Raw genomic sequence first — 27368 nt, forward strand, 5'->3', positions numbered from 1 at the left:
GAGGAGCGTAGCTACCAGTGGTGAAGCTGGTGCAATGACCAGGGCCAGAGGTCTGAGGGGGGCACAGTCCACCCTGCACCAGCTGAAGTTATTTTAAAAGCTGACTGTTCTAATTTATTTTATTTATTTGTGTATTTATTTAGAGACCGTGCATACCAGGGGCCTGGCTCTTTTTTACTTCTCAGAGGAGGGATCCAGAGGGAGTAGAGAATGGAGGGAACAATAAAGAAGAGAGGAAAGGGATGGAAAAAAGAAGGGTAAAAACTAGGAGGAAGGCAGGAAAAGGTGACATAATGGACAAGGAAATAAGGTTTGAGTGAGAAAGATAACATTGAGCAAAGTGGGCAAGGGAAAAGGAACAAAAAAGAGCCACAATTAGGATACAAGGGAGGAAGGTGATGAGGATGCGTGAGAGACAAGGCGGAAGAGAGAGACTGACGATTGGGTTAGAGAGGAGAGCATTAAATGGACAAAGTAGATGAGAGGAGAGAGGGATGGAGATAGAGAGGCGAGAAGGAAAGACCAGTAGAATGAGGAGCTTGGAGACTTACAAATTACATGAGTGAAGCTGGTGCTGTGACACCTGGGGTCCTAGGCTGTGATGGGCGCAGTACACCTAATATATAGATCAATTTTAATACAGGATGGGGGCTTAGTTTTATTGCTTGCGCTAGGCCCCATGACCACCCATTCAATGCCACTGCATTGAAATTATTTTATTTTTATTTTTCAAAGACGTTTTGACTCAATTGGAGGATGTGCACCAAATTTGGCACTCACTAGAGTGTGCATTCCAGTGTTCGTGCAGATCTGTGAAGAAAAAAAAATATTGAGTAGAGGGGTCTAAAAAAAAAGATGTGTTTTCCCAATGAAGTTCCCATATGTAAATGTGCCCGCAGCTACAGATAAAACTCAGAATGGGTTTACTCCAAACTTGGCATAAAAGTTCAGAAAATGTGTTTTTAGTTCCCTAAGTAGTTAAGATTTTAGTATAAAAAATATATATATATTTTAAAAACGTTTCAGGGTGAGCTTGTAAAAGGGTAACAATTATGTACATCTTAACCATGTAAAATTGTTTTCTTAAACTTGTGATTCCTGTCAATCAAGTTTAAATGTGTCAAAGAATGTGATTGACTTATGAAGGGGATCAAAATATTTTTTCCACCTTCTTGAATATTGGAATTTTGATCAGAATTGTGATTCTAGCTCTGTGGACAAAAATAATTCTACAGCTGAGGAGAAGCAATGTAGGAGGTCCCCAACACCAGAGGCTTTACCAGTTAAAAGACACAAGATTAAACAACATTTTTGACAAAGTAAAATCACAATCCTTCCGTCCCTGCATTTTGTATTCAGAATACAGGCACCAAAAATCTCCATTCATATAAAAATCGTGTTTTTTAATAAAAAAAGAAAACAATTGATGCTGTGGCCAGGTGAAAGCCCTGGTAGATTGCATGGAAGAGTGGCTGCAGGGTCTAGCTGCAGTGCAGACCCTTTGTTAGGGTGGGTTAGGTTCAGCCTCTTCTGGACATCACAATGTACGTAGCGCCGAATGGTTACGTAGCTGGTAGATGCAGTAGATCCTACACAAAAAACAAGATATTAGCTGAAAACGACATCGTTGAAGGTTATCTGTGGTTCACCGAACACAAAAATCTCTGAAATTCACATATGCAATGTAATGCATAACGCAAACAATGCCGCACGCCATCATCAGTACACCACTTTGCCAATGGACCAGAAATCAAAGGTCTGCCAAGAGCAAAACATGGTGAGTGACTTAAGCTATGGCATGTGGTGTATGCTGCAGATCATACTTGTGTGTTGTCAGTGCGCATACACATCTATATTTATTTATTTATAGAATATATATATATATGTCTGTGTGTGTGTATATATGTGTGTGTGTGTTAATATTTTTATTGAAAAAATGCAGTTAAAGTGCAGTTAGGATTGCAAATTAAAGCAAAAAAAATACAGAAATTCACACATTATAGATAGGATTGCAATCCATAACTCTCACACAACAGACATGCAAATCATAACCCGCACACGAAATCCAATGCTTATGGCCTAACAATTTTACATTAACGGTCCAGACATCTCTATAATTGAACCTTTTCAAACACACCAGAAAAAATGTAAACCCTAATTTATCAGGAATTTGTGATCAGATTTTCGGGCAGACCAAGCAAAGGCATTTCTTCATGCCAAGTTTGGTGTAAATTGAGTAAGCCATTTATTTCTGTATTGGAGAGCAAAGGATCCTATGGAAATTAAAATGGGGGATGCGGAATGTCACTTTTTTGTTGTTTTTTTTACCAACCCCTCCCTTTATTGAGCCTCTCAGCTTGAAGGATATGCATGAAACTTACACTCCGTCCATCATCCCCTTTGGTTTTGCTTTGTTTGCCCTAAATTGGCAGGGTATGCCCAGACTTGGGTCCCTTGCTCACTTTGCCACTGGATCCAAGCTAGCCTGGCTGATGACGGCTGATTAGCCAGAAACCGGTCCCAGGATGCTTGTTTCCGGTCCAGGGAAGACATGGCTTGGCGTTCGGGCTGGACTATTCCCATGAGGCACAGGGTCAGACAGATTTGCATATGGCCATGTCTGAACTGTGTGGCGGAGTGAGCTAAAGAGTGATGATGGATTAAACCCATATCAGTTGACTGGGGGTGAGGGCTTGCAATGTTCAACACTCCGTCCATCATCCCCTTTGGTTTTGCTTTATGCATGAAACTTGCCATGCCAAACCCAAATTGGATCCACTTTTTATTGGAAAGTTTTGAACAGATTTTTTGTGAATTGCAGAGTTATAAAGAAAACAAAAAATGACTTTTCAATGGAAATTCTGACCTAACCTTAACTGCACAGGTGCTATCACTGCCTATGAAAACATATATTCATTTTATGTAATGTGTATTTGTAAAGCAATCGATCACTCGTGAGGGTATCCTAGCTCCGAACAGGTATGGGTGCCTAGCCCTGCCTAGTGTAGGTTGGTTCATTGAAAAGCCAGGTCTTCAGCTTCTTGTGGAATTAAAAAAAGAGTACGAGAAGGAGACTGATATGGCGTAGGAGGCCGTTCCATGGTTTAGGAGCAGTTTGTGCCTTTGCATATCTGCCTTTTGCTAGAACTTCACAGCAGTAGCATTATGGTTCATTCTGCCTCGAAATGTGACTTTTGTTATATATTCTCCCGATCTTCACATTTTCTCACTTGGGGCCCGTAAAGACTGAAAATTGTTAGCTGGGCTTGTTATAGGTACTGATTGTAAACTTGGGAGCAGTACAAAACCTATATCATTCATCTTGTTTAGTAAACCAAGAGGTTATTCTTTACTAATGAATCTCTCTGGATAGAATTAAGGAAGGCTCCCAGGAATTAACTACCTACCCCCAGAACTGAGGACATCACATGCCAATGAAAATAATCTTGCCTAAGTTATCCATGCCTTTCCATAGAGACCTGTATAATGGGGCTTTTTCACAAGGGCAATATACACGATTTCCCATCATATTTCATTTCTCATTTGCGGGAAAGAACGCCATGTTTCTGGGTGTAATGAGCCTGACACTAACATTTGGTAGCATGTTAATTTGACTTAGCGATCCTGAAGGGTACCCTAGACCAATAATTTGAAGAATACAGATTCATATTTTACTGTGATGATCCTTTATGATGTAATCCCGTTGCCACAGATTGTTCTGAAGTGATTAGCTTCATTTGAGGTATAACGTGTTGAAGTTTTGCTTTGCAAATCCTGTTGTGTTTTCATACTCTTCTCTTTGCTTTAGAGGATGTTGGAAGGGCATGTGTTTGACGTGAACTGCTGCAGGTTTTTCCCGTCTGGCCTCGTCGTTCTGAGCGGAGGGATGGATGCTCAGTTAAAGATCTGGTCAGCAGAAGATGCCAGTTGCCCTGTAACATTGAAAGGTCACAAAGGAGGTAATGTGATGAAGCAACTGCAATGTGATAGTTTAGTTCATACTTCTTTGTATGTTTTAATGAGCTATTATTACCTGTTGTACTCCAAACTAATTCTTCAAGAAATAATACACTCTTAATATCACCTTTATTTTGAAACTTAAAAAAAATCCAGACATTCCTATAAATGGTTTAAACATTTTCAAAGATATGGAGGGTCTTGCGACTTTGGGTGTTATCTTTGAAATGCTCTTGAAATTTCATGGCGTGAAGTATGATTTCGGATTATAAAGGGTAGAAATTCTAGACCGTCTCGCTTATTTTCTTTAAAAAAAAAAAAATTCTGTTCATATCGTATGACCCACATTTCATTAAGACATTACACTTTAGACCGCTCACAAGCATTTGACTCTGGACTGATATCTGATTGGTTCCCAGTTATTTCAACCCTTAGAAATTTCATTCCCTGTGTGCTGCTCTGAAAGTCCTTTAGAGAATGTTTAGCAGACCAGATCTCTCCCTCTTCCTTATAGCTAATTTGTGGCCTCTCCATTTTGTGTTCTCATAGTTTGTTTTGCTCTGTGGGGATTTTTGTTTGACTCTTCCAAACATTCTGAATCTTTTGCTTGTCTTTTGTCTAAGAACATGATCAGGTTTTTTTACTGTTCAGTGCTTCTCTCAACTTGATTGCCTACTTCCTACCAAGCTGGCTTTTACCTCATGAATCTATCAAGATGAAGGCATACATCATCTCTGGCCTATGTGGGTAGTCTACAAGACTCCTGTGCAAGAGATTATATCAAACATCGCCAAATGCTGATACGTGGTGTCTCAGATTCTCAGTCATCATTATCATTTTGCACTCTAGACTGACTTGGCTAAACCGTTTTCCTTTCAAATTGAGTCATGATGGCCTGCACCATCTGAGACCTCCTGTGAGAAATTGCTTCTTTGACATGATTAACCCCCACTTTTTGCCTGGTATTTGATGTGGTTTCAGTTGTAGTGCACAGGGTACCTGTAAACCAGGTCCACTGTGCCAGTGCTTCTTCCCATAAACTATTCCACAATTGGCCCTTCAGGACCCCTGTAAATCCCTAGTAAATGGTATCTGAGTACCTAGGGCATGGGGACTGAAAAGGGTCCCCTAGGGACTTCTCACCTAGGTCCTGCAGACTGCCACTGCAACATGCACGGCTTGGTGCAGACAAAACAACAAAGCCTAAGTTATAGGTAAGTGAACCCTCTAGCAGGCCTTTCAGCCCTAAGGCAGGGTGCAATATACCATTAGTGGGGGCATATCTGCATGAACAGAAATGCCCCTACAATATTTAAGTCCATTCTTAGATATTGTAAGTGCCAGAGAAGCCAAAAAGAGTACATGGGCTGGAAAACCCAGAACTCGATTTCCCCAGCACCATGATGGCTAATACCCTTCTCAATTAACCCACACTGGTGCCAGTGTGGGATTCATTGAACCATGTACTCAGAGGGCACCTCAGAGTTGTCCCCTGAAACCCTACTAACCTTGGTGTGATCATAGACCGGCTGTAGGCAGCCTGCCATCACCAGACATGTTTCTGGACCCCTGGGTTGAGAGCCTCTGCTCTCTGGGACCAGAAACAATGCATACCCTGGGCGGAGGTGACGCACCTCCTCCCCCTGGATGGGCGCAGTGCTCGAGAGGGAAATTTCAAAGGCCTGCCGCCTTTGTAATGCGACCCCCAAACTCTACTGCTAGCAGCAGATGGCAGCCCCACACTGCCGGAAAACCGGCGGGAAAACCTAGGAAGAATCGGAGGTGTGCCCACGTCTGCCAACTCCACCCCTTAGGTGGGAGAGGCAAGGTGAAGAACATCTTTAAGTCCCCGTCATCTTGAAGCTAGGGAGACCCCTCCAATCTGGTCTAGGACTATGACCCCTCCCACAGGAGGGTGGCATGATTGAGGGTGAAGTCACCCAAGGTAACATGCCCATTGGCCCTACCTGATACTCCCCTAAATGTAGTATTTAGGTAGCTCCTCCAGACCTGGAAACTAGTTCCTGCTGACTAAAGAAGAAAAAGGACTGAGAAGGCGTCATGCAGAAGAAGACTAAAAATGCCCCCAGCCCTACCGGCCTGTCTGCAGCAGTGGAACATCCTGCAAAGAAACAATGCCTGTCCAGCAGTCGGTGACCTCCACAAATCCTGGGATGTCTGCCTACCTCTGAAGAAGACCAGAACTCCCGAGGACATCCGCTCTGTTCACAAAGAAACCAACACACAAGACTCTGGTGCCCACTCTACACACGACGCCTCCGGCCCGTTTCTAGATGGCACACCAAACCAGAACAGATTCCCCAGCGATCCTGACCTCCAGTCCAGCGTTGGCTGACCCCCTCCTGGCCTCCACGACGACACATGCAGACTGAATCCAGAGGCTCCCCCCCGAACGCTAACGGCTCCTGTAAGAAGAACCCGGCACCTGAAGCCTCTGGGCTTTGGTGAGCTGAACCAGCTGTGTCCCTATGACCCTCTACACCTCAACTTACCTCTTCTGTCACTGGTGTCCTCTTTGCAGCCTCCGGTTGAACGCCTGCAGCCTGTTTGTCAAACCAAGATTCCTCATTGAAAAGCATTGGGTGCCCGATGCTGTATTTGCACCTTGCAACTTTGCCGCTGGTGGTGTATGTTAGGTGCTGCTTTGTGCCTCCCTCCTGCCCCCTCTGCTTTCTCTAACCCCCAAAGCTTGGCCCCTGCAACTGATTTAACTACCTGCACGCAGTGTGGCACCAAGCACCCCAAGGCTTCATTGAAACACATTGGGCCTAACACTGAATTTGACCTCTGCAACCGGCCACCCATGTGCTATTGATGGTACAGACTTGGTGCTTACCTGAACCTTGCCCTCTGTAGATCTTTAACCCCGAAGACTGGAACTGTAAGTGGAGTACTTACCCTTAAAACCGCATTGTTGTTTTCCTTCATAGGATAACATTGAACTGTGTGAAAATTGCACTGGTGACTTTTGAAAGTGAAAAATATTTTTCCTTAAAAACGTACTTACCTTATTGCGAAGATCTTGGTCTTTAAAAAAAACAACCTCAAAACAAACTTATTTTTATAAGATTGGTGTGGATCTCCTATTTGAGTCGTGTGTCAGTTATCGGTCTATGTGTGTGCAATAAATGTCTTAAACTCCTCTGTGTTAGGTCAAAGGCTTCTCGCCCACACTACCACTAGTAGAGCACTTGGGTTTACATTGAGCCCTGTACACTTCTGGGGAAATCTCTAGACTCTGTGCACGGTATAACCACCTAGTGGTATACCATATACAGAGCCAGCTTCCTACACCTCCATAAGAGGTCATCCTCCACAGTCTGACGTAACCGTTTTTTTTTTTTGTTTATAAATTTTATTAGTTTCGGTTGCAGTTATGCATACATTACATTACAATCAAAAGATACATTCGTACATTAACAAGAAAAAATGGTCACATTTAGATATCATCCATTGCTCGATCCCCATTCCGCCTCATTTCCAGTTCTCTCGTTGGGGAGATACAAAGATTCCCACGGTACACATAACATTTGCCCCATTTCTTGTCCCACTTCTTAGGGCATCCCCTAATTATAAAAACTTCCTTTTCTGCAATCATGCATTTATCCACTTCCCGTAGCCATGCTCGTATGGCTGGAGAACTCGCCACCCCTTAGCTATTTCTCTTTTGACCAGGGTGTATCCAAGCGTGGCTAGCTGTTGTTCCACCTCTGTAAGATCCGTTTCCGCCCAGATATTGAGTAGCCCCAACCCCGGCGTGAGAGTCATTTCTTTCCCTGAGGCCGCTTGGATATGCGTCGTGGCCCCCTCCCATAGCTGGAGAAGCTGAGGGCATTCCCATATCGTGTGGAAAAAGGTAGCCGTAGAGTTACACCCCCTGAGACAGAGTGAGTCAGTCCTGGCACCTATCTTTGCTAGTGTCACTCCCGCTAAATATGATCTATGTAGAATCTTGAATTGTATTAATCTGAAGCGGAGGGTGATGGCTGCCTCTTTAGGGGACATCAGAGCAGCTTGCCAATCGTCATCTTCAAGTGATCCAAGGTCCCCCTCCCATTTTTCTCTGAGCTTATGCAATGTGTCAGGTATGTTGTTGCACAGTTTCTTATAAGTCAGCAAGATGGCTTTGGAATATAGTGGTCCATCAAGCAGCCGATCTTCAATTGGTGACGACTCTGGTAGCTCTGCGGGGTTCGGCAGCGCTGTGGTGAGGACGTGTCGAATCTGCATATATCGAAACTGCTCCCCCTGTGCCATTTCATACTGATCCTAAAGCTCCTTGAAACTGAGGATCGACCCCTTTTTGACCAAGTCACCGACGACGGAGATCCCGATAGTATCCCACCTATCGAAGCCGGGTTGATGGCAGAGAGAACCCAACCGTTGGGCATACCATAGTGGCGTTGCCTTTGTGAGGACGTTTGCCCAACCCAATCGGGAGTTAGCCCGATGCCAGATAGCCAATGTATGAGAAAGAGGCCCGAGGTATCGCCCTCGTTTTGCTTTGGAGTACAGCGCTCCCAGGTAACCTGACCGTCCAGTTTGATATCTGTCTAGCATATATGCTGGATCGTTAGGAGATCGGTAAATCCAGTGGTTTATCACCACTAATTGCGAGGCCCAGTAGTAGAGTCTAAGGTCCGGGAGGGCTATACCTCCGTCGTACCAACCTTTCGTCAATTTATTGGTGGCAATGCGGGGGGCCCTTCCATCCCAGAGCAAGGTACGAATTGCACTCTCCACCTCTGTGAAATATGTGTCTGGAACTTGATATGGGCAATTTTGGAGGATATATAAAAACCGGGGGAGTGCCAACATCTTAAACAGGGCCGCACGGCCAAGTAGTGACAAGGGCAGGGATCTCCAGTGTTGGACATCTGTTTTGAGCCGGGCCAGTTGGGAGATCAGGTTACGAACATAAAAAAGGGAAGGGTCGGATGTTGCATAAATTCCCAAGTACCGAAAGCCAGCCTCTGCCACCTTAATTTCGCAATTTGGGGGAAGTCTGGGAACCCGCCCCCGGAGCATAAACAGCACAGATTTACTCCAGTTTATTCGATAACCAGAGTAGTTTCCAAAATTTGTGAAGATGTCCAACACCCCACGAATGGATTGATACGGGGAGGCCAAATACAGCAGGATATCATCTGCGTAAAGGGATATTCGATCTTCCTGGCCCTCTGCCCACATCAAGCCCCGCACCATCACGTCCCGCCGGATCCAGGCTCCCAATGGTTCCAACATTAAGGAAAATATCAATGGGGACAGAGGACAGCCCTGTCGGGTTCCTCTCTGCAACGTGAATACTCGTGAGGTATAATTATTTACTCTCACTTGGCCCTTTATATCTGCGTAGAGTAATTTAATCCAACCTAGGAATTTCGGGCCAAATCCCATCCTGGCCAAGACTTCAAATAAATAAGGCCACTCATTGGAATCAAACGCCATAGAGGCATCCAACGACAACAGCACAGCATCCTCCTCCAGAACTTCCCCCCCGTGCCAGCACGTTGTGAAGTCGGCGGATGTTCAGTGCTGTGTTGCGCCCCGGCATAAACCCTGACTGATCGGGATGCACCAGCGATGAAATGACTGGGATCAGTCTGATGGCCAGAACTTTAGCTAGGATCTTAGCTTCAGCATTAATCAGTGAAATCGGCCGGTAAGAGCCACATTGATCCCCAGGCTTCCCTGGTTTACGGATTACAACTATAGAGGCAACCCGCTGGTCTTTGGGCAGCCTCCCTTGCTCATAGCATTCGTTATACATGGCACGCAAGTGAGGGGTAACGTATGAGGCAGTTGCCTTCAAGAATTCGATGGATTTGGCTTATCGCCTTGCGGATTTCCTCATCCGTCAGGTCACCCTCCAGTGCGGCTCTAGCTGAGTCCGAAAGAGTTGATATATTGCTATCAGAAAGAAGTTGGCGAGATTCCTCCGCCCCGTATACAGTGGATGGAGAGTAGATCTGTTCAAAGTGATCCGCAAAGGCTTGTGCTATATCTTTAGGATGCGTTACTGTGCTGCCATCCGACATAGTCAGGCTCGACACCCACCTCTCCCCTTGCTCTCTTTTTTCCAGCCAGGCCAGCGTCCTCCCAGTCCTGTCTCCGAATTCGTATATACGGTGTTGTATGTTACGATGTTTGGCCACCATGTGTTCCCTAGCTTTGATCCTATACTCTTCCTGTTTTATCTCTAGGTGGTGCATTGCTTCCTCTGAGGGTTCATCTACGCTATCGCCTTCCAGTTCACGAAGCTCATCTTCCAATTTGGCTAACTGGCTATGCTTTTTCTTTATGTATCCCACCTTCAGGGACAGAGCATGTCCCTTTAGCACCACTTTACTTGCCTCCCACAAGGTTTGCGCTGACCTCACTGAGCCTACATTTTCATTAAAGTAATTACAGGTTTGCTGACAGAGTTCTGCTCTGATATCAGGTATCTTCAACAACCACGGATTGAGATCTATTGTGGATCGCGGCTGTCTCTCCCAGTGTGTAAGCTCAACTGTAACTGGCGAATGATCTGATATGCCTCTTGGCAGAACCACAGGTTTTCGAAAATCCCCAATGGAGGCTGCATACGTCAGAAAATAGTCTATTCGAGATGAGCTTCCGTGCGCATTGGAGTAGTACGTAAAGTGGATATTGTCGGGCTTCAGGGCCCTCCCCACATCCACCAGACCCATGGCTGTGGTGAAGTCTTTCATTTGTACATTGGGACGTGCACCCGCCCGTCGGGGATATCTGTCTTTTTCTTCCTCCATGACCATGTTGTAGTCCCCTCCCATTATCAATGTGCCCACCGGGAGGTCAGTCAATATTCTCCCAAGAGCTATCAAGGCTTCTTTGCCCAACGCAGGAGGCAAGTACACTGAAATTATATTAAGCGCTCTCCCCTCCCACTGGGCCTCTAAGACAGCAAATCTTCCCCCCTGGTCCACCCGGGTATTCTTTACAATGAGGGCTAGATTTCTGACGTAACTGTTTTGTTTCATTCTAGATGTGTACCTTTCAAACCCATGACTTTTTGTGACTTTGTGGCATTCTCCTGGAAACCTGTCTTCATTCAACTTAAGCATTTGCCCAGTCAATGATCTTCAATGTTTTGTTAATTTGTTTACATGTTTTTTTAACCAAAGTAAGGCACTACTCTGGAGAGACCATTCACTTATTTTGAACACTCTTAAGAATGTGGGCCTGCCATTCTCTTGTCCAATACCTTATTCTTCTTAGAGAAAAGTTCAGATCTTCTAGTTTAAACAAGTATGAATCTGTACCAGGTGTTTTGGTCCATAAATCAAACACACAAATCTTGATCACTAACAGTGTTTTGAATGTGAGCAACTCCAGTTTAAAGTTCATTTTGTGAGATGAATTGCTTTTGCAGTTATTGTTGTTATCTGCTCTTTTATCTTAGCGGAACTAAAACTGACATTCTGATAATGAATGCAAGTCTCATATGCTTGACCCTAACTGCTGGCAAAGGCCAGAAACCCTGGTCTTTCCATTATACTTCAAATCACTGCACCTGTTATGCATGCTAAATAAGGTAATTAAATTGCCCAAGTTAGGTGCGGTAAGTGGGGCAATCTGACCCCAAAGTTCCCTGTTAACCGTGGAGTTAGACAGGGATGTGTCCTGGCCCCAACCCTATTTTCTCTTTACACCAATGCATTAGTGTCCCACCTGAGGGGAGTCAAGGACATCGATGCCCCCAAACTTAACAACGAGCAGGTGGTCGCACTAATGTTTGCTGATGATACCCTTCTGGTGTCTAAATCCCCTATGGGGATTCAACGTGCCCTCGATAGTTTCTCTGAATTTTGTTCCCAGAGAGGCCTTGAGGTTAACTCCTCAAAAACAAAATTCATGATATGCAACCCGCCCAAAAAAAATGGTCCTAACCCTACTCTAAATGGTGTTACTCTGGATAGGGTTTCAGTCTTTGAATATCTCGGTGTCACCCTTTCGGATAGGATGGAATGGGGTCCCCAGCTATCAAAAGCTAAATTACGACTCACGCAGACTTGCGGTGGGATCCTTAAACTATACAGAGCTTCCATCTCAAAACCGATAGCCCCCATCATTGAGATATATAAAGTACAAGCACGGGCTGCATCTCTGTATGGGGTTGAACTATGGGGGCACTGTCTAACCAGAGACATTGGCAGATCTGAGAACCAGTTCTTAAGGTCGCTATTGTCCTTACCATCCAGCACTCCCCTTATACCACTCAGAATGGACTTGGGAGTGAGGTATATTGAAGACGAAATTGCTTTAAGGCCACTATTGTATTGGCGCAGGCTGTGGGCAACTCCAGAGTTAGAGGACTATCAAAATGACTTAAAATCGCTATTGACCCCCCGTGGTATAGATAATATACCGTGGTTACTTTATATAAAGAGAGAGCTTTTTAGATTAGGCTTTCCTGCTCTATGGCACCATCCTGAAGCAAACGCCCCTATACTCTCTAGAGCTGAATTGGCAAACGCCTTTTGGTTAAATAACAAAAACATGATGCTAACCAATAACAAGCTAGGCTCACTGACCATGGACTTCTTTAATATTAAAGAAGACTTCAAAATAGAGTCAGTTTTAGATCTGATGGAGCCTAACGCCTCTAGGAAATTATATATGCAATTCAGGTATGGAACATTGCCCCTGAGAGCATTCACAGGAAAATGGTTGATAAATAATCCTTCTGACTGCCCAACCTGTGGAGCTTCTAGTGAAAGTGACCTACATGTCCTCTTTTTTTGCCCCACTTATAAACTTATCAGAAAACGTTGGCTTCTTCAACTCTGTAGGAATTTGGGGACTACACATTGTAAAGTTGCCTACAGAATCCTGAAGACAAACACTGCATTACCTATAGTTTTTTCGGTATCACGTTTCTGGTATGCTGTGTGGCGCAGGAGAAGTTCCCTTTTATTGTCTAATCCCCTGGAACAAATTAACACTCATTGATGCTATTTTCTTACTGTTTTTATGACATTTTAATCTTTTAATCTCTTTTTTACTGTTTTAATGAATTACTGTCAATTAATCTAATCTTTATTGTACTTACTATTTATGAATTGCAATTCTCATTTCTTTTTTCTGTATAATTGTATGTTGTTATGGATTGCTTATCTTTTATGGTCTACGACCGAAATAAAGATTATTTTGATTGATTGAATTGTAAACGGCTACCTGGGGATTTAATTCAACGGTTTGCATTTCAGACTTGTAAAATCTCAAAAGTTAGATGAAGAAAAGACTGTAAGGAAGGCAGGCAGAAAGATCTTATTCCGAAAATGACACTCGTGCTTTACTCTGTACAGAACACTGTGAGATGAGGGTCCTAAAGAGCTTCCAAATTTGGTCACCTCAGCCCAGAATCCCTTTCCTAGCCAAGCCTACTTAATCTGCCCTTTAAGGTTTAAAAAAAAAAAGAATTGAAGAATATCCCTCAGTATGGTCTCTGTGGTAGGTCTTGGTTATTCCAAAGGTTTCAGCCTTCATTCCAGCTGCTCAGGAAGTACTTACAGGCTTGTTTGTTTCTCAGTAATATTTGTGTGATTGTAAGGGTTTCCCCCTACCTTTTCTGCCAACGGGTGCCGGCTCGGCTGCGGCTCTGCTCCCATGAGAGCAGCTGCTCGCTTGCCAGCGCATCTTAGTCTTGGGATGCTACAGCATCTGTGGGGGCCACCTTTGTTCTGTACATGCATTGGCTTGGTTGACACAAAAGGCATTCTGGGGCGATTTCTCTCCTGCATGCTGGCATCTCAATAACTCCACATGCAGGACAGTTTAAAAAACATGGCATCCTTTTTAGGTCTCGCCTAGCGACGCAGCGCATGCGCTACTCAACTTTGCGAAACCTATTGTTGTCGGTTTAATGGGCGAAGGGGGACAGGACATGGCACGTGCACGGCTGGCAGCGTTGGCACAAGGACAGGAGATGTGCACCCGCGTGCGATTTAACTTGCGAAGGGGGACAGGAGATGTACACGTGTTCGGCATGCGGAGCACAACGCGCGCATGGCTCAATTTCACTTTCCCGCTCGTGTTCTCCTTCCTCCCGCCCCCTCCCATTGTTCGCGCGGGTTCCGTGTTGTGTTTTACTTTGTTACCACCCCTCTCCCATTATTAAGACAAAAGAACTACGACTGACTACTGGTTTAGCACTTAAAATCCCAAAGTCTCAAGATTAATGTTCCATTCCTGTGCACAAATCTTCCGGAGTGCGCCGTAGAACAACTCCACTGATGGTCAGTTGAAGAAGGAGAGAACAAAGAGGAAGGTGCACCAGATAAAGAGTCCATATCCAAACCTGTATCCTTAGTGTTTCCTTTTATTTTCTTCTAGTATAAAGAGATAAAACTCAGCCAACGCGTTTCGTTCCACACAAGAACTTCTTCAAGGCACAATTCGGTTCTTTATGTCACTCAAAGATGAAATGCAATGTGACACAATCCCACATGTATGAAAGAATCCCAAAGTCGATGATCCACTATTTGAGTGACAATCGTCTTTAAGAAGAATATGCATCAAGCATCAAAGTCTACGAGTTTATATTTTAATGTATTTGTCACTCAAATAGTGGATCATCGACTTTGGGAATCTTTCATACATGTGGGATTGTGTCCCATTGCATTTCATCTTTGAGTGACATAAAGAACCGAATTGTGCCTTGAAGAAGTTCTTGTGTGGAACGAAACACGTTGGCTGAGTTTTATCTCTTTATACTAGAAGAAAATAAAAGGAAACACTAAGGATACCTGTTTGGATCTGGACTCTTTTTATCTGGTGCACCTTCCTCTTTGTTCTCACCCCCCTCCCGTTGTCCGTGTTCTCCTTCCTCCTGTAAATAGGTTATGGGTGTCTATAAACCTTTATTATTTGATCCAGTGGCTGTTTGCTGGCATCTTTACATGGCCCCAGTTTCCGGCACGTAACCTGCTGTCCCAACGAGTTTCTTTTCATTGTCCGGCCATGCTCTCCTGAGGGAGGCCGCGCACGTCACGGGGCAAGCCGCAGATAAGCGGTGAACCGGAAGGGGTGGGGGGGGGGGCGGGGGGGGGGTAGGATCTCCCGATGACTGAGACCTGGTGGGACGGGATTATAATCCAACCTCTCCTTCTCTGAGTAATCCCGCTCAGTATAGACTCCGGACCGAAGAGCGTCGTCCTATGGTCTCTCTCGCCAAGGTACAAAATTTCGTCATCTGGGAGGACTCTGGGGACAGGGTGTAGCGCCCAGAATGGACAGGCAGGTAGAGACTCCTAGTTTGAGGGAAAGTTACTACATCATTCATCCCAGGCCGAACTGTTTTTCTGTTTTATTCAATATTTATGTTGGCTTCCAGAACATATGTAGTGCAGCACGGCAATTGAGGGACAAGTGTAGTAATGTTGCAATTTCAAGTTCAAGGGCAGTTAGTTGACTTTCGCTTTTAGATGATTTCTGCAGTTTGGTGGGGGGGCGGGGTTAATTGTTCTCAGAGAGATCTGATGTTACATTATTCATTACTTGAAGTTTACGATGAAGAATGATATCAGGTCGATTATTTTTGAAATACCACAAACTCATCTAGTCTCTTTGACTGTGTCTTGTGTGGAGGGTGAACGTTATGGCGGTAACCCTTAGTGCACCCATTTTACCCCCTGTCCTGCTGTGAGCCCCTTCACATCAGGAGTTAAAGCAACAGTTCTTCCGGTGGTCTCAAGTGAAACTTTTCTGTTTTTCTTACTAACAGTCCAGCTGGACCACCTCCAAATTTTTAAAACCCATTTATTAGGCCATTTCACTTTTCTTTTACGTTATTGATATGAGGCAGCGCGAGCAATTCTTTGAGTAGAGGCTGCACTTTTAAAGTGGCAAGGCAAACACTTAGCATGCAGCGAGCAGACCACGCTTTCAATTAGATAGTACCAGCACTTCTCAGAATAGCTGCTATACCTTCAATGTGAGAGTCAGGGCTTTAAGTGGGATGAAAAAACTGGAGGGTCTCTAAAAGGGGCGTGGAAAACCTGTGAAAGTGGCGTGGGCAACACAATTAGGGGCACGCCCTAAATCTTGACTACTTGATTTGTGTGCTTAATACATTCATGAAGTCACATTCAACAAATGGTAATAAAATAACGGAATGGTATATTTATTTACCATAAACAATAAAAACAACAAAGCATATACTAATCTAGGAATATAAATGTTGCATTAAGATACCTTTATGGTGAACTGGCAGCCGTGCTAGGGTGCCTGCTCTCTCTGATCAGAGCTACAGGGATGGTGGCCTTTTCTGACTCCGTGCTGCCTTTCCTGGTAAACTATCATTTGGAGCAATATCCTATGTTTTCTGTAGTCTTCCTTGTTCGATGCCAGGGCCGACATTCGCCTATAGTTGTATCTTCAAGAGCAATCTGTTTTTGTTTTGTGTCGTAGCTATCCGCTAGTAACAGGCTCCATAGATCTACTATAGGCATCATCGAAGCACTTTTCTGGGAGAAATCTACGGGTAGATTAGGGTCTATCTGTAATTCCCTGGTTCCACTGTTTGGTCCTGCTTTGGATAAACTGGAATTAGACACTGAGTGGTAATCAAACTGACACTGAGTTAGTTATCTGAGCTGTGAGACCTGACTTAGATAACCATAGGAGAGTAGAAAGAAAATTGGCAAACCATTAGGTAGTGCACATTGTTTTCAGGATAAAAAGTCCAATATATTTATTGTAGTTTACAATACCAACGCATGCAATTAAATTACCGCTTCTGTAAATGAAATGTACACTAACAACTTAGAATATCTCAGTGTGATTTTATTTTTGCAGGGGGAAACAGGTTTTCACTCGTCCCCTTCCTCACCACCTCCACCACTTCCTTAGTCCCTCTTCACCATCCTCTCTGCCGCAAGACCTCCTGCCTAATAACGGCATTTAGTCCTAATTGCTGTGAAAATGGTGCATTTCCTTGACTAAGTTTTCTTCTGCAGTGGGTGGGATGGCAAGGAAGAAGGCAAATGTGATTTCTTTTTTTTTCTCCCTTCACGCCATCCGCTTCCAGTCTCCTATGATGGCCTCTAGTTCGGCCAAAAACACGTTCGCCTCGTGTACTGTTTATTCTTTTAGGAAGATGGATGTTTCCATCGCAGACTTGTGGCTTCTGTGTATAAACTGCCGTTCCAGTGTAAATCCTGACAAGGAAATGTTAGTGTTTTGTGACGATACCACCTACTCCAAGGATTCCAGCCTTGTGGGGGCAGCTTCCTTGTTAGGAAAAAATCCAACGAGGAGGGACTTAATGTGTTTAACAGATCAGCGAGTGCACGACCCCTTAATTATTCAGCCATTTTAGGTACTTGACAAGAGCGAGTTACGCTCAACATTCAACTTCCTCTAGAATTATGAATGAAGGGCAGATTTCTAAAAATGTAAATAATAGGGTCAGTCTTTCTATAGGCTAAAGAGAGATGACAATAACGGAGAAAGAAGCAGTTTTCTTACTTTGACATTGCAACAATAAAAAATAAATCTTCGCTTCCGTAAACGTGATTACATTAGCAGGTGTTTCCTGGCCCTGCAGAGGCATCCATTGGAGACATGTCTTGAGTTTTCCGTGTAGCATGCACACATGCCAGTTCTCTTCTGTCCACCTAGGAGGGTTCACCGAGCAACGGTAGCTCTGGTAATGACTTCTGCACTCAAGGCCCTAAGGACTCAGTGAGCGGTTCTGGGGCTGCAAGCTCACTGGGCAGAGTGCTGTCTGATGGGGCTGTCCTAAGGCCGCCTTTTAAAAGTTGTCAGCAAAACTTGAAAAGCGCTGGTAATGCCCTAGCAGCATAAATGAATTTTAAATATGTGAAAAATAGTCTGCCCCGTAAACCTCTGTAGTGTAACTAACTACACATGTATGGTATGTCTCGCTGGCCATTGTTTACTCCTGCGTGTCACCTGAACCCAGTAAAAATGGGGGCAGCCCCTGAGCAGAGGATGAATATCCAAATTATTATAACGTAAATAAAAGGCATTGTCAGTTACAATGCCAATAGCTTAAACTTGCGTAAATGCGAGACCTATTGCATTGCAAATGCTTGTTTAACACAGTATCCAGTCAATTGGAGATATTTTGCTTATGTGTCCTCATAATCTGAAAGCTGGAATATATTTTGTATTTTGAATATTTCTTCTAGAATCTTATTTCCCAAACCAAGATGGCTGAACTACTTCGTAGAATTATCACTTACTGTTTTTCACTATGTAAGGAAGAGTCCAGATTCGTCTCAGTTGTTCTTGCTTGATTGCTCATTCGCCCGGATTTGTAGAATCTCCACCTTTTCCAGTTCCTGCTTCTTTTCTCCTTGTTCTTTCTCTTCTTGCTACTTGGCTTAGACAATTGAGAGGCTTTTCTGGTCTCCAGTGTGTTTTTCTGCCTGCTGAAAATTATTTGCTCTAGTTGGCTTGTGGTGTTTGTTTTTGTTTCTGGAGATGGTAGGCTGTTCCTACTCACTAAGATGACCCTACACGCATTTCCAAAAGGCCCAGCTCTTGACAGTGATGTATCATCACCCACCAGTAAAAGTGACAAGGCCCTTTCCCACACTTCTTACCTTAGTTGCCACTCAACTCCCTTTAAACAAATGAAGATTTCACCTCTGAGTAGAACACCTAAATTGAATACTGACAGATATCATTTGAGAACTAGCGGTTCAGCTTTGCAACCTTCAGTGTTGTGCTCCAACCGCCAAAATCTAGCACAAGAGGCCGTTGATACAACTGTGACGCTGTTTACCAACCTTTACAAACACTTTGAAATAAATACATTTTTCCAGGTAGTACTGTATTTCACTGTAGGCCACCTAAACAGGTAGTTGGTTTAGAATGGTAGCTAAACCACAAAGTTCAGGAATCTAAAGTTCGAGGTATGTAACCCGCGAGCGGCTGTACTCAAAATGTGATGTAAATTGGAATCTTTAATTTTGTATATGATCATCATATAAGGTTAGAGGCTAAATGTAACATAAAGCCCCATGATAGATATGCAGTTTGTGCTTAGGTTCATCGTGCACTATTAGTTTTTCATATAATAATAAGAGCAAATGTTTTTTGTCCTCATGTTGTGCACATTTTTACATGTTTGAATTGCTGTTACACAGCTTTTTGGAAGTTGGTGGTAAAATGAGAGCGAAACCTAGGCAACAAGGAGTTATTTGCCCTGAACTCAATATTGGCTCTTGGTTTAAATGACTACATGTCCCTGATTTATTTTTTACTAAATCTCCTACATCAAACTGTTCTTTGAATAACCTGTGTATGTATGTGACTTACATAGTGCAATCCTGAGCTACAGAGCAAGTGAATGGCAGGTGTTCAATAACTTCTTGTGTAGACTGTGATTCTTTTAATATTTAGTGAAATGTTTAACTCTAGCAGCTGAAACCACATACTGAAAACAATGTCCAGTGCTATGTAAGAATGAAATAAAAAGTATGTCCTTAGCGAATGGGGTTGGCCAAAATGTATGGTTAACGTATTTTTGTGCTACTCCTCTCCATAAACCTAACTCCCTTAAGGCAAAAGATGATGCCCATAAGACACTGCTTCACATTGGTCTAACTATTTGTAAAAGAGACATAGAGCAACACTGGAGAGCGCTGGAGGCCCCGCTGAGCCAGGGTTGGGATAATAGCATGGCTAAATACCCAATGCTCGAAGATCTGTATAGGAATTCAGAGATTGTCTTCAGTAACATGGGAACATATGGGTGGAATTCATCCGATTTCTAGGGATTTCGCAAATATAAACTAATGAAAATGCCGGCAGACCCTACAAACATAGTCCGGGATGAGCGGGTAGATGACTGATTTATGGGCCGTCATGGAAGAAATTCTTTACTGTCAATTACTTGTTTATGGTCCTTTATATGAAATAATATTTGGTGTCTGACACTGTGACCTGTTCTTTAATAATGTGTAAGATGTGTTTTAGTTATGTGTATCTTACATAACATGCTAATAAAACCAATTTGAAGAAAACAAAATGATGTCTATTGTTCTTCCATTCATAGGAATCCTGGATGTTGCCATTGTGGATCGAGGAAGAAATGTGGTTTCAAGCTCTAGAGATGGCACTGCTCGGCTCTGGGACTGTGGAAAGGCACAGTGTTTGGCAGAGATAGTCAATTGTGGTTCTCCAGTCAATGGTATTGCCGTGGGTGCTGCAGATAATGCAATTAACCTGGGAACCCCATCAGAAGTCCCCAGTGAGTTATCATCAGTTTTGGGGAAATAATTTCAGTTGAAATACTGATATTGTAATAATTGAAGGATCCGCGGTTAAAGTTGATGGTGAATCAGAATTGATACTAGGTTTTCTCAGAATATTCTGTGCTATGTTGAACTCCCAGACATACTCTAAAATTTGTGTTATTTATACTCTTGCAAGAACACTCAACACACTCCCTTTCTCTCTCGGTCTCTGTCTGTCACTCAATCCTTATGTCTTTGCCCACCTGCCCCTCCCCCCTCTCGGAATGAAACAACGTAGTGTGACCCATTTGCACTTTGCAAAGTTTATAGCTGGTTACTTGTTATTCTTGGCTATGGAATCTTTATCTGTGTGTGCATGTGTCACTCTGAGCTCTGATGCCCTTAGTTACATGCGTTTCTGCGATTGATATATTACCGTTGACTTTAGGCCTAAATGTGTGCAGGCTCCTTGCTCTGCTACTAGCTCCTGTTTGAACCCTCATGCTCTTTGGTCTACCACTAACTGTATGCATTACTGCCCAGTCCCTTTTGCCTTCCACTGAGTGTTGGACTCCCCCCCTCCCCCAAAGTCTCTGTACAGTACAACTAAATCTGTTTTTTATATGTGTGTATAAAAAACATTAGGCTGTTTAATCCACTGCTAATTCTGTGTATAACACAGGCTCCCTTTGTAATACTAACTGCATGACCAATCCAGGTTTCTTTGTCTGTCACTATCCTTTTGTTCCCACTAACTCCTTAGTCTGTCGCTGCCTCTGTTTGTGACATCTATGTGTATGTGCCTCTGTGACCTTCCTTCGCCTCCATTCCCCCTGGTCCTTACTCTACTACTACCGCTGCATGAAACCCCTAGGCTGCTTAATCTACCACTATTCCTGGGTCAACCATTACTTTATGTACCCATAGCATTGCAAATGACCACCAAATTCCTAAACTGTCTTCCATGCTATGCATGTGTGAACGATGCCACTAACTCTTTGATCCTGGTGTTGTTAATTTACAATGTGTTAGACCAATTACTAGTACCCGGGTGCGCTGCACACAATTCACTGAAGGCAACCTTCCTTGTTTGAAACAATCTTTTATAGAAACATAAATTTTAGTTTTCAATGTACTTCACAATCGAGAACACAAAGATGAACATGTTCTATACATTGTTATAGTTATCTAAATTATACAAGAGGCAAATACATTTTTGCAATCATATAAAGCAATTCATCATGGCATTGAACGTATAAGGTTTACAAATATTCAAGATATCAACAGCTTGTTTGTGATGGTGCCCAATGCATTTCGGGACTTGCCAGTCCATTCGTCAGGGGCCAATCTAAAACAATAAAAGAAATATGCATTTCAGTGTGCGGATACTTCTCCGAAAGTTCAATGTCTGTCTATAATACCATGTGAGTACCTTTACTCCCAGGATATTGGGCTGTGCACTCAATTTGATAGTTCCAAAGATAAAAACAAAAAACCACCACCTCACCCAAGTTTAGAAAACAACTACTCGAACCAAATGTCTTGTGTTTAACATGTGGCCCACACGTCAATGCAAATGCGTAGTCAACTCAACAGTACCTTGTATTGAGTCCTAGGATGATGCAAAACTCTGGAAACCTAATGAGAAACATACAAGAACCTATATAATCCCACTGAAAGATGTGTGACAGAGTCAAACCGATCTGTTCTAATATAGCCATGCTCACCTGAACTGTGCCGCAAGGCTTCACACTGCCGTGTTTCTCCGTAATCTATTGATGTGGTCTCTCACAATCGTAGATCCACCTTTCTGTAAAATAACCACGCAGGCTGTAAGAAAAACTGATCCTACTCACACTTTAACAACTCGCTCGCGAATCCATGCCTCCTATCCTGCCTCTTACCAGATAACTTCACCGTAATCACTCAACTGCTCCATTCTGCTTAAACGCCACAGTACTTCTCCGTCCCCTCGAGGATTCTAAATACCAATCAGTCCTGAAAATGAAAGACGGGCTGCTGCTGAACGAATCGAAAAATTGGTAGAAACAAGGCCGCCATCTTGGAGGATTAAACATTCTTCCAACAATAAAGTTAATGCAAGACAATCCAACCCCTCGGTGACAAACTGTTCAAAAACCCCTTGAAGGCGTAACCAATTCCATATGTGGCTCCTGTTCTGCCTCTAATCAACAGGTGCACCAAGGCTGTACGGCTGCTCATTCCTTTCACAGCCTATTAGAAGATTTAAATTCCAATCTAACGTGAAGGTAAAAGACGGACTTATCACAAATGTCGGTTAATACTAGACCACACTCTAAAAGGAGGCTGCTGCCCCCACCATGTCGAACTGCTGCATGATCAACTGTGACCTTCAACCCAGCGGAATCAAACAGATTAGACCACTGAAATAGTGGTACAAAAACCGCACTAAGTCGTACGTCACCTAAATACCCACAATACTATGCGTAAGCTGCACCATGCCGCATACCTGCAGCTCTTACACGCCCTCCTATTCATGGATAAAACTCCTCCGTGAATAAAACGCTTAGGGATCCGATATATGCACCTCAAAGGGTAGATAATCTTCCGTACCATGCCACAAGTATAAATCAATCGTACAGAAGGTTGTCACATATCCTACCTGGCACCAAATAACGAACACAAACAACATGGACAAGAGTCGCTGTGATGATAAAACACATGCAGCTTATAGTGATGTACACCCGAACCACTGTGCTTCAACTTAAAGAGTAGAAAAGTGATGAAAAAGTAATTAAAAAACTAATAAATCAAACTGTGTTTAAACATTGCACATGCTATCTAATTTGCTTCTATTGAGTAAGATAAAAATAGATAATAGGAAGCCGCTTATGTCCAGACGATCATTAAGCCCTTTGGGAATCGTGGTATTTAATTTCTTTATCCAATAAATCTCTTGCTGTAGCAATGATTTATTGTTGTCGCATCCATGTCTGATAGGCACCCTTTCAATTATCAAAAATCTCAATTGAGACATGGTATGTCTAGTTTCATTCCAATGTGTCACCAAGCTCGAGGTAGTGTAGTTGGTCCGTATTTTGCTTTTATGCTCTGTTATCCTGGTCTTGATTTTATGCTGCGTTTTGCCAACATAGGCCTTTCCACTCGGACATTTTATCAAATAAATTACGTTGCAGTTATTGCAATCACTAGTGTGTTTCAGTGGTATTTTGCAACCTGTAGAGGGGTGTGTTAACACACTCCCTTTAATCACATTATGACAGTGAATGCAATTATGACAGGGTTTAGTACCCTGATGCACATGATCAACGTCCATTTTAGTAGGCGACAGTAACAAGCATAGATTTCTTCAGCTGGTATAGGCATGTAAAGGTACCTGCTGAAATAACCCGTGGAAGTCAGGTTCGCTAGTCAATAGTCCCCACCTCTTGTTAATGATCTTCTTGATGGCCTGTGAGCTTGTCGTATACTTGGACACAAAGACCATTCTGTCTTGAATCAGTGTGCTTTGTGGAAGAAGTACATCTCTTCTGTCTTTTTGATTTATCCTGTCTATACAGTCATTCAAGATAGCCTCTGGATATCCTCTGTCAATATATTACTGTTTGTATGTTTCAATATTTGCTGTGCGTGTTTGGGAATTTGAACACATGCATTTAATACGAGTGAATTGAGAGTATGGTAGATTGTTAATTAAGCTTCTGGGATGAAAGCTAGAGAACGCCAGAACATTGTTGCAATCCGTAGGCTTGAAATATTTATGAGTTTCCAATCCAGTTCTTCCAGGTGATTTAGTAACTAATACATCCAGAAAGTGAATGCTATTTATCCCAATCGTATGAGTGAATTGAATTCATGGGTTGAATGTGTTCAACTCGTGGATCATGTCTTCTAGAGTTTGTTTGGAGTCATTACAAATGATGAAAATATCATCAATGTATTTGCAGTACATTTTAATGTGGTTCCACCATGATGGATTTGACATGATATGTTGGTGTTCAAATTGTGCCTTAAAGGTATTGGCGTATGCTGGGGCTCCTGAAAATCCCATTGAAGTCCCTGTCAGTTGGGCGTAGAACGTGTCTTGCCATAAGAAGTAACTGTGGTGGAGGCTGAATTGTAGTAAGAATATCTTGTTCATACCAATATCCTCCATTTGCAATAGCGCCCACTCAACTGCTTCCAAACCGGCTTGATGTGCTATGGACGTATACAGAGAAGTTACGTCGATGGTACATAAAATGTAACTGTTGCCTTCCTCAAATTCCGACTGCTGTAGTTTAAGCAAAAACTGTGTGGTGTCTTAAATAGGATCTCCAACCTTGAACAAACTTTTGTAGGTAAAAATCCAGAAAGTTACCCACAGGGTCAAATAGTGAATCACTGTCGGATGCTATCGGGCAGAACGGTGGGTTTGTGAGATCCTTGTGTATTTTTGGAATCATGTACAGCTTATAAAGGTGCTCTTAGGTTTGAATGGTACTGGTGTGGGATTGTCAACCTCGTTGCCCCCTTTGACAATATTGGTGAAAAAATGCCTGAGTCTCAACGTTCTTATGAATCTGAACAAAGATGCTTCCATTTCCATAGTATTAGTGTGATTTGAGGGTACGAAGGACATGCATACCTTTGTTGAGAACCATCAATTGCTGTTGGGTTAGTACTGTTGAGGATATGTGTTATAATCTCATTGTCATTGTATAGTTGGTATGTCCCAACACCCCTTCCCCAACCAGTAAGTGGTATGATCCGAGGGAGCTCACCTTAGAATGTTCAGGTGAGCTCCAGGCAGTTTGAGAGCGGATGGTCACGAATAAAGACTCTTTACTTCATCTGGCGTGTGAGCTTTATTACAACACTGGCGACGAACTGCGAAGGGGGCAGGTGGCCATCTCCCCTCTGTTTCATTCTTTCAAGAAGGACTAATAATTTAATGAAGAGTGCACTAGCAGGAAGCACGGCGCTAGGAGGGCAAGCACTGTGAAGGACATCGTGCCATCTTTCAACGTGCAGTACATGGGCAAGTTTGGTGGAGTTGGAGTTACAGCTGCCCTGTGGTGTGACTTTTGTGAAGGAAGTCTGGTGCTTGCCGCTCTGTGGATTACGTGGCGTGTATGTTACTGTTCTCAGTGTCCTGTGAATCCCCGGTGTACAACGGACTAGTTACAGTGAGTGCACTTACCTGATCTACGCAGATCCAGTCAGTTCCTGGTGTCAGTGAGGAGGCAGACACTTTTGTTCTGGAGCACTTCGTCAGATAGGCTTGCTGCGGGTCCAGCGGCTACAGCGGATTGGTAATCGTATGAGGCTGTGGGTCGCTGAGGAGATTCCCTATTCTGACGGATCTGGAGGTGACGGCGGTTGGAGCGGCGCGCTGCAGAGCAGCTGCGGGTGGCGGTGCTGAGGTGGACACCTGTGTTTCATCGCTTCGTTGGCAAAGGTCGTGGAGGGACGGGCGTCAGTCAGCTCTTCGTGTGACGACGTGAGGAGCAGCGCGCTATGCAGACAGCCTCGTCCTCAGTCTCTCAGCGGGCGGACGTCCTGTGAAGCAATATCCTCCCTCAGGAGCCGGCGCGCCAGCCGCTGAGGGCCGGTCCTCTTCAGTTCCTGTCAGCGCTGCCGGTGTTTCAGCCGCGTCAGCTGTTCATTCCGTTTTCCAGCGGTTTCTTTGATTAATGGTGCTAGAGGCAGGCGGAAGACAGTGCCAAGGCCAAGTATCGACCTGTTCTTCATTGAGACTGGGGTGAGTGCGCAAAGTATCTGTGGCAAAACGCTTTGTATCCTGCAAATGTGTAAAGGTGATCTGGTACCCAGAGTTGTAGGAGAGTGTCTGTCAGGCGCAGGTGTGGGTCCCTCAGGCATCCTGTGAGAAGGAGGACACTTACCCCGCATTTCCTCCGGCTCAATCGTTATCTGTATTTGGGGCTCTGTCATCTCAGCCACCATGGGAACACCGGGCATGAGTCAACCCCCATCCTTTTTGAACGACTGTGGGGACCCAGATATTCACTGGAAGGACTGGGCCAAACTGTTCGAGTCATATCTTATTGCCATGGGAGGTGAAAGGTTTTCAGCCCTGAGGAAACAGCATATTTTACTGCACAATTTGGGTGTTCATGGTCGCAAAGTTTACGAAACTCTTCCGGAACCTGAGCTGGAGGATGATGAGGGCATTGATGTTTTTGATGTGACACTGATGAAGCTTGAGTCACACTTTGGGGATAAGGTCAATGTTGTGTTGGAAAGACACAAGTTTTTCACCAGAGTTCAAGGGAAGTGCGAGTCGATCAGTAACTACATTGCAGCGCTAAGGGGACTAACGCAGTTGTGTGAGTTTGGGGATTTGAATGATTCTCTCATACGCGACCAACTGGTTAGGTGCACAAACAATAGCAGGATTCAGGAAAAACTGTTAGCAAAAAATCCCACTTTGAAAGATGCTGTGGCCATTGCGCAATCTGTGGAACACACGGCGAAATGCGTAAAAAAATGAAAGTTAAAGAAGATGTAGTGGCACAAGTACAGGTAGAAGAGCAGAGTGAAGGAGTTTTTAAAATGTCTGATAAGTGGAACACGAAGGAAGTTCAAGCCACAAAAGCTAGTAGAGATGGGCATATTGCAAAATGTTATAGATGTGGTAGCAGTAACCATCTTGCCAATAACCCTATGTGCACTGCCAGAAGTGTCTTGTGTAAGAAATGCAACAGGAGAGGACACCTAGCTAGAGTGTGCAGAGAAGGGTTTAATAACACGGTGAGCGTGGTTAGTGGTGGTGAGGAATCTCATGCAAAATATGTTTTCCAAGTGAGGAGCAAGGCGGTGGGGGAAAGACACAATTACCCTAAATGTATTGTGATGTTCAATAACAAACCTCTAGAAGTGTATGCGGATTCATGTTCCCCCTTCACGTTAGTGAATGTACATGATTTTGAAGAGTCATTGGGAGGGGTCCAGAGAGATGTTAGAGACTCCTGATATCAAACCTGAAGGGTACACGAGAGATCCCATACCCCTGGTGGGCATGCTGTACAGCAACATTGACTTCAATGGGAGGACCACAAAGGGGAGTGTGTACATTGTTGAGCATGGTGCCAATCTTCGGGGGTGGCAGCACCAAAGAGAATTAGGGATCAGGTTAGATCCAAATGGTGAGAA

The 27368-nt window shown here is 43.7% G+C and overlaps 1 protein-coding gene across 1 annotated transcript in view; it reads left to right on the forward strand.

Moving 5' to 3' along the window:
• Window positions 1-27368, forward strand: part of PAAF1 (proteasomal ATPase associated factor 1) — a 153328-nt gene that overhangs the window by 46044 nt on the left and 79916 nt on the right. The window contains exons 6-7 of the mRNA XM_085623322.1: window positions 3809-3959; window positions 20030-20224. Coding sequence (XP_085479448.1) covers window positions 3809-3959; window positions 20030-20224 — 346 coding nt within the window. The remainder of the gene's footprint in view (window positions 1-3808; window positions 3960-20029; window positions 20225-27368) is intronic.

This window comes from Triturus cristatus, chromosome 8, assembly GCF_964204655.1.
Source record: "Triturus cristatus chromosome 8, aTriCri1.1, whole genome shotgun sequence".
Taxonomy (NCBI): Eukaryota; Metazoa; Chordata; class Amphibia; order Caudata; family Salamandridae; genus Triturus; species Triturus cristatus.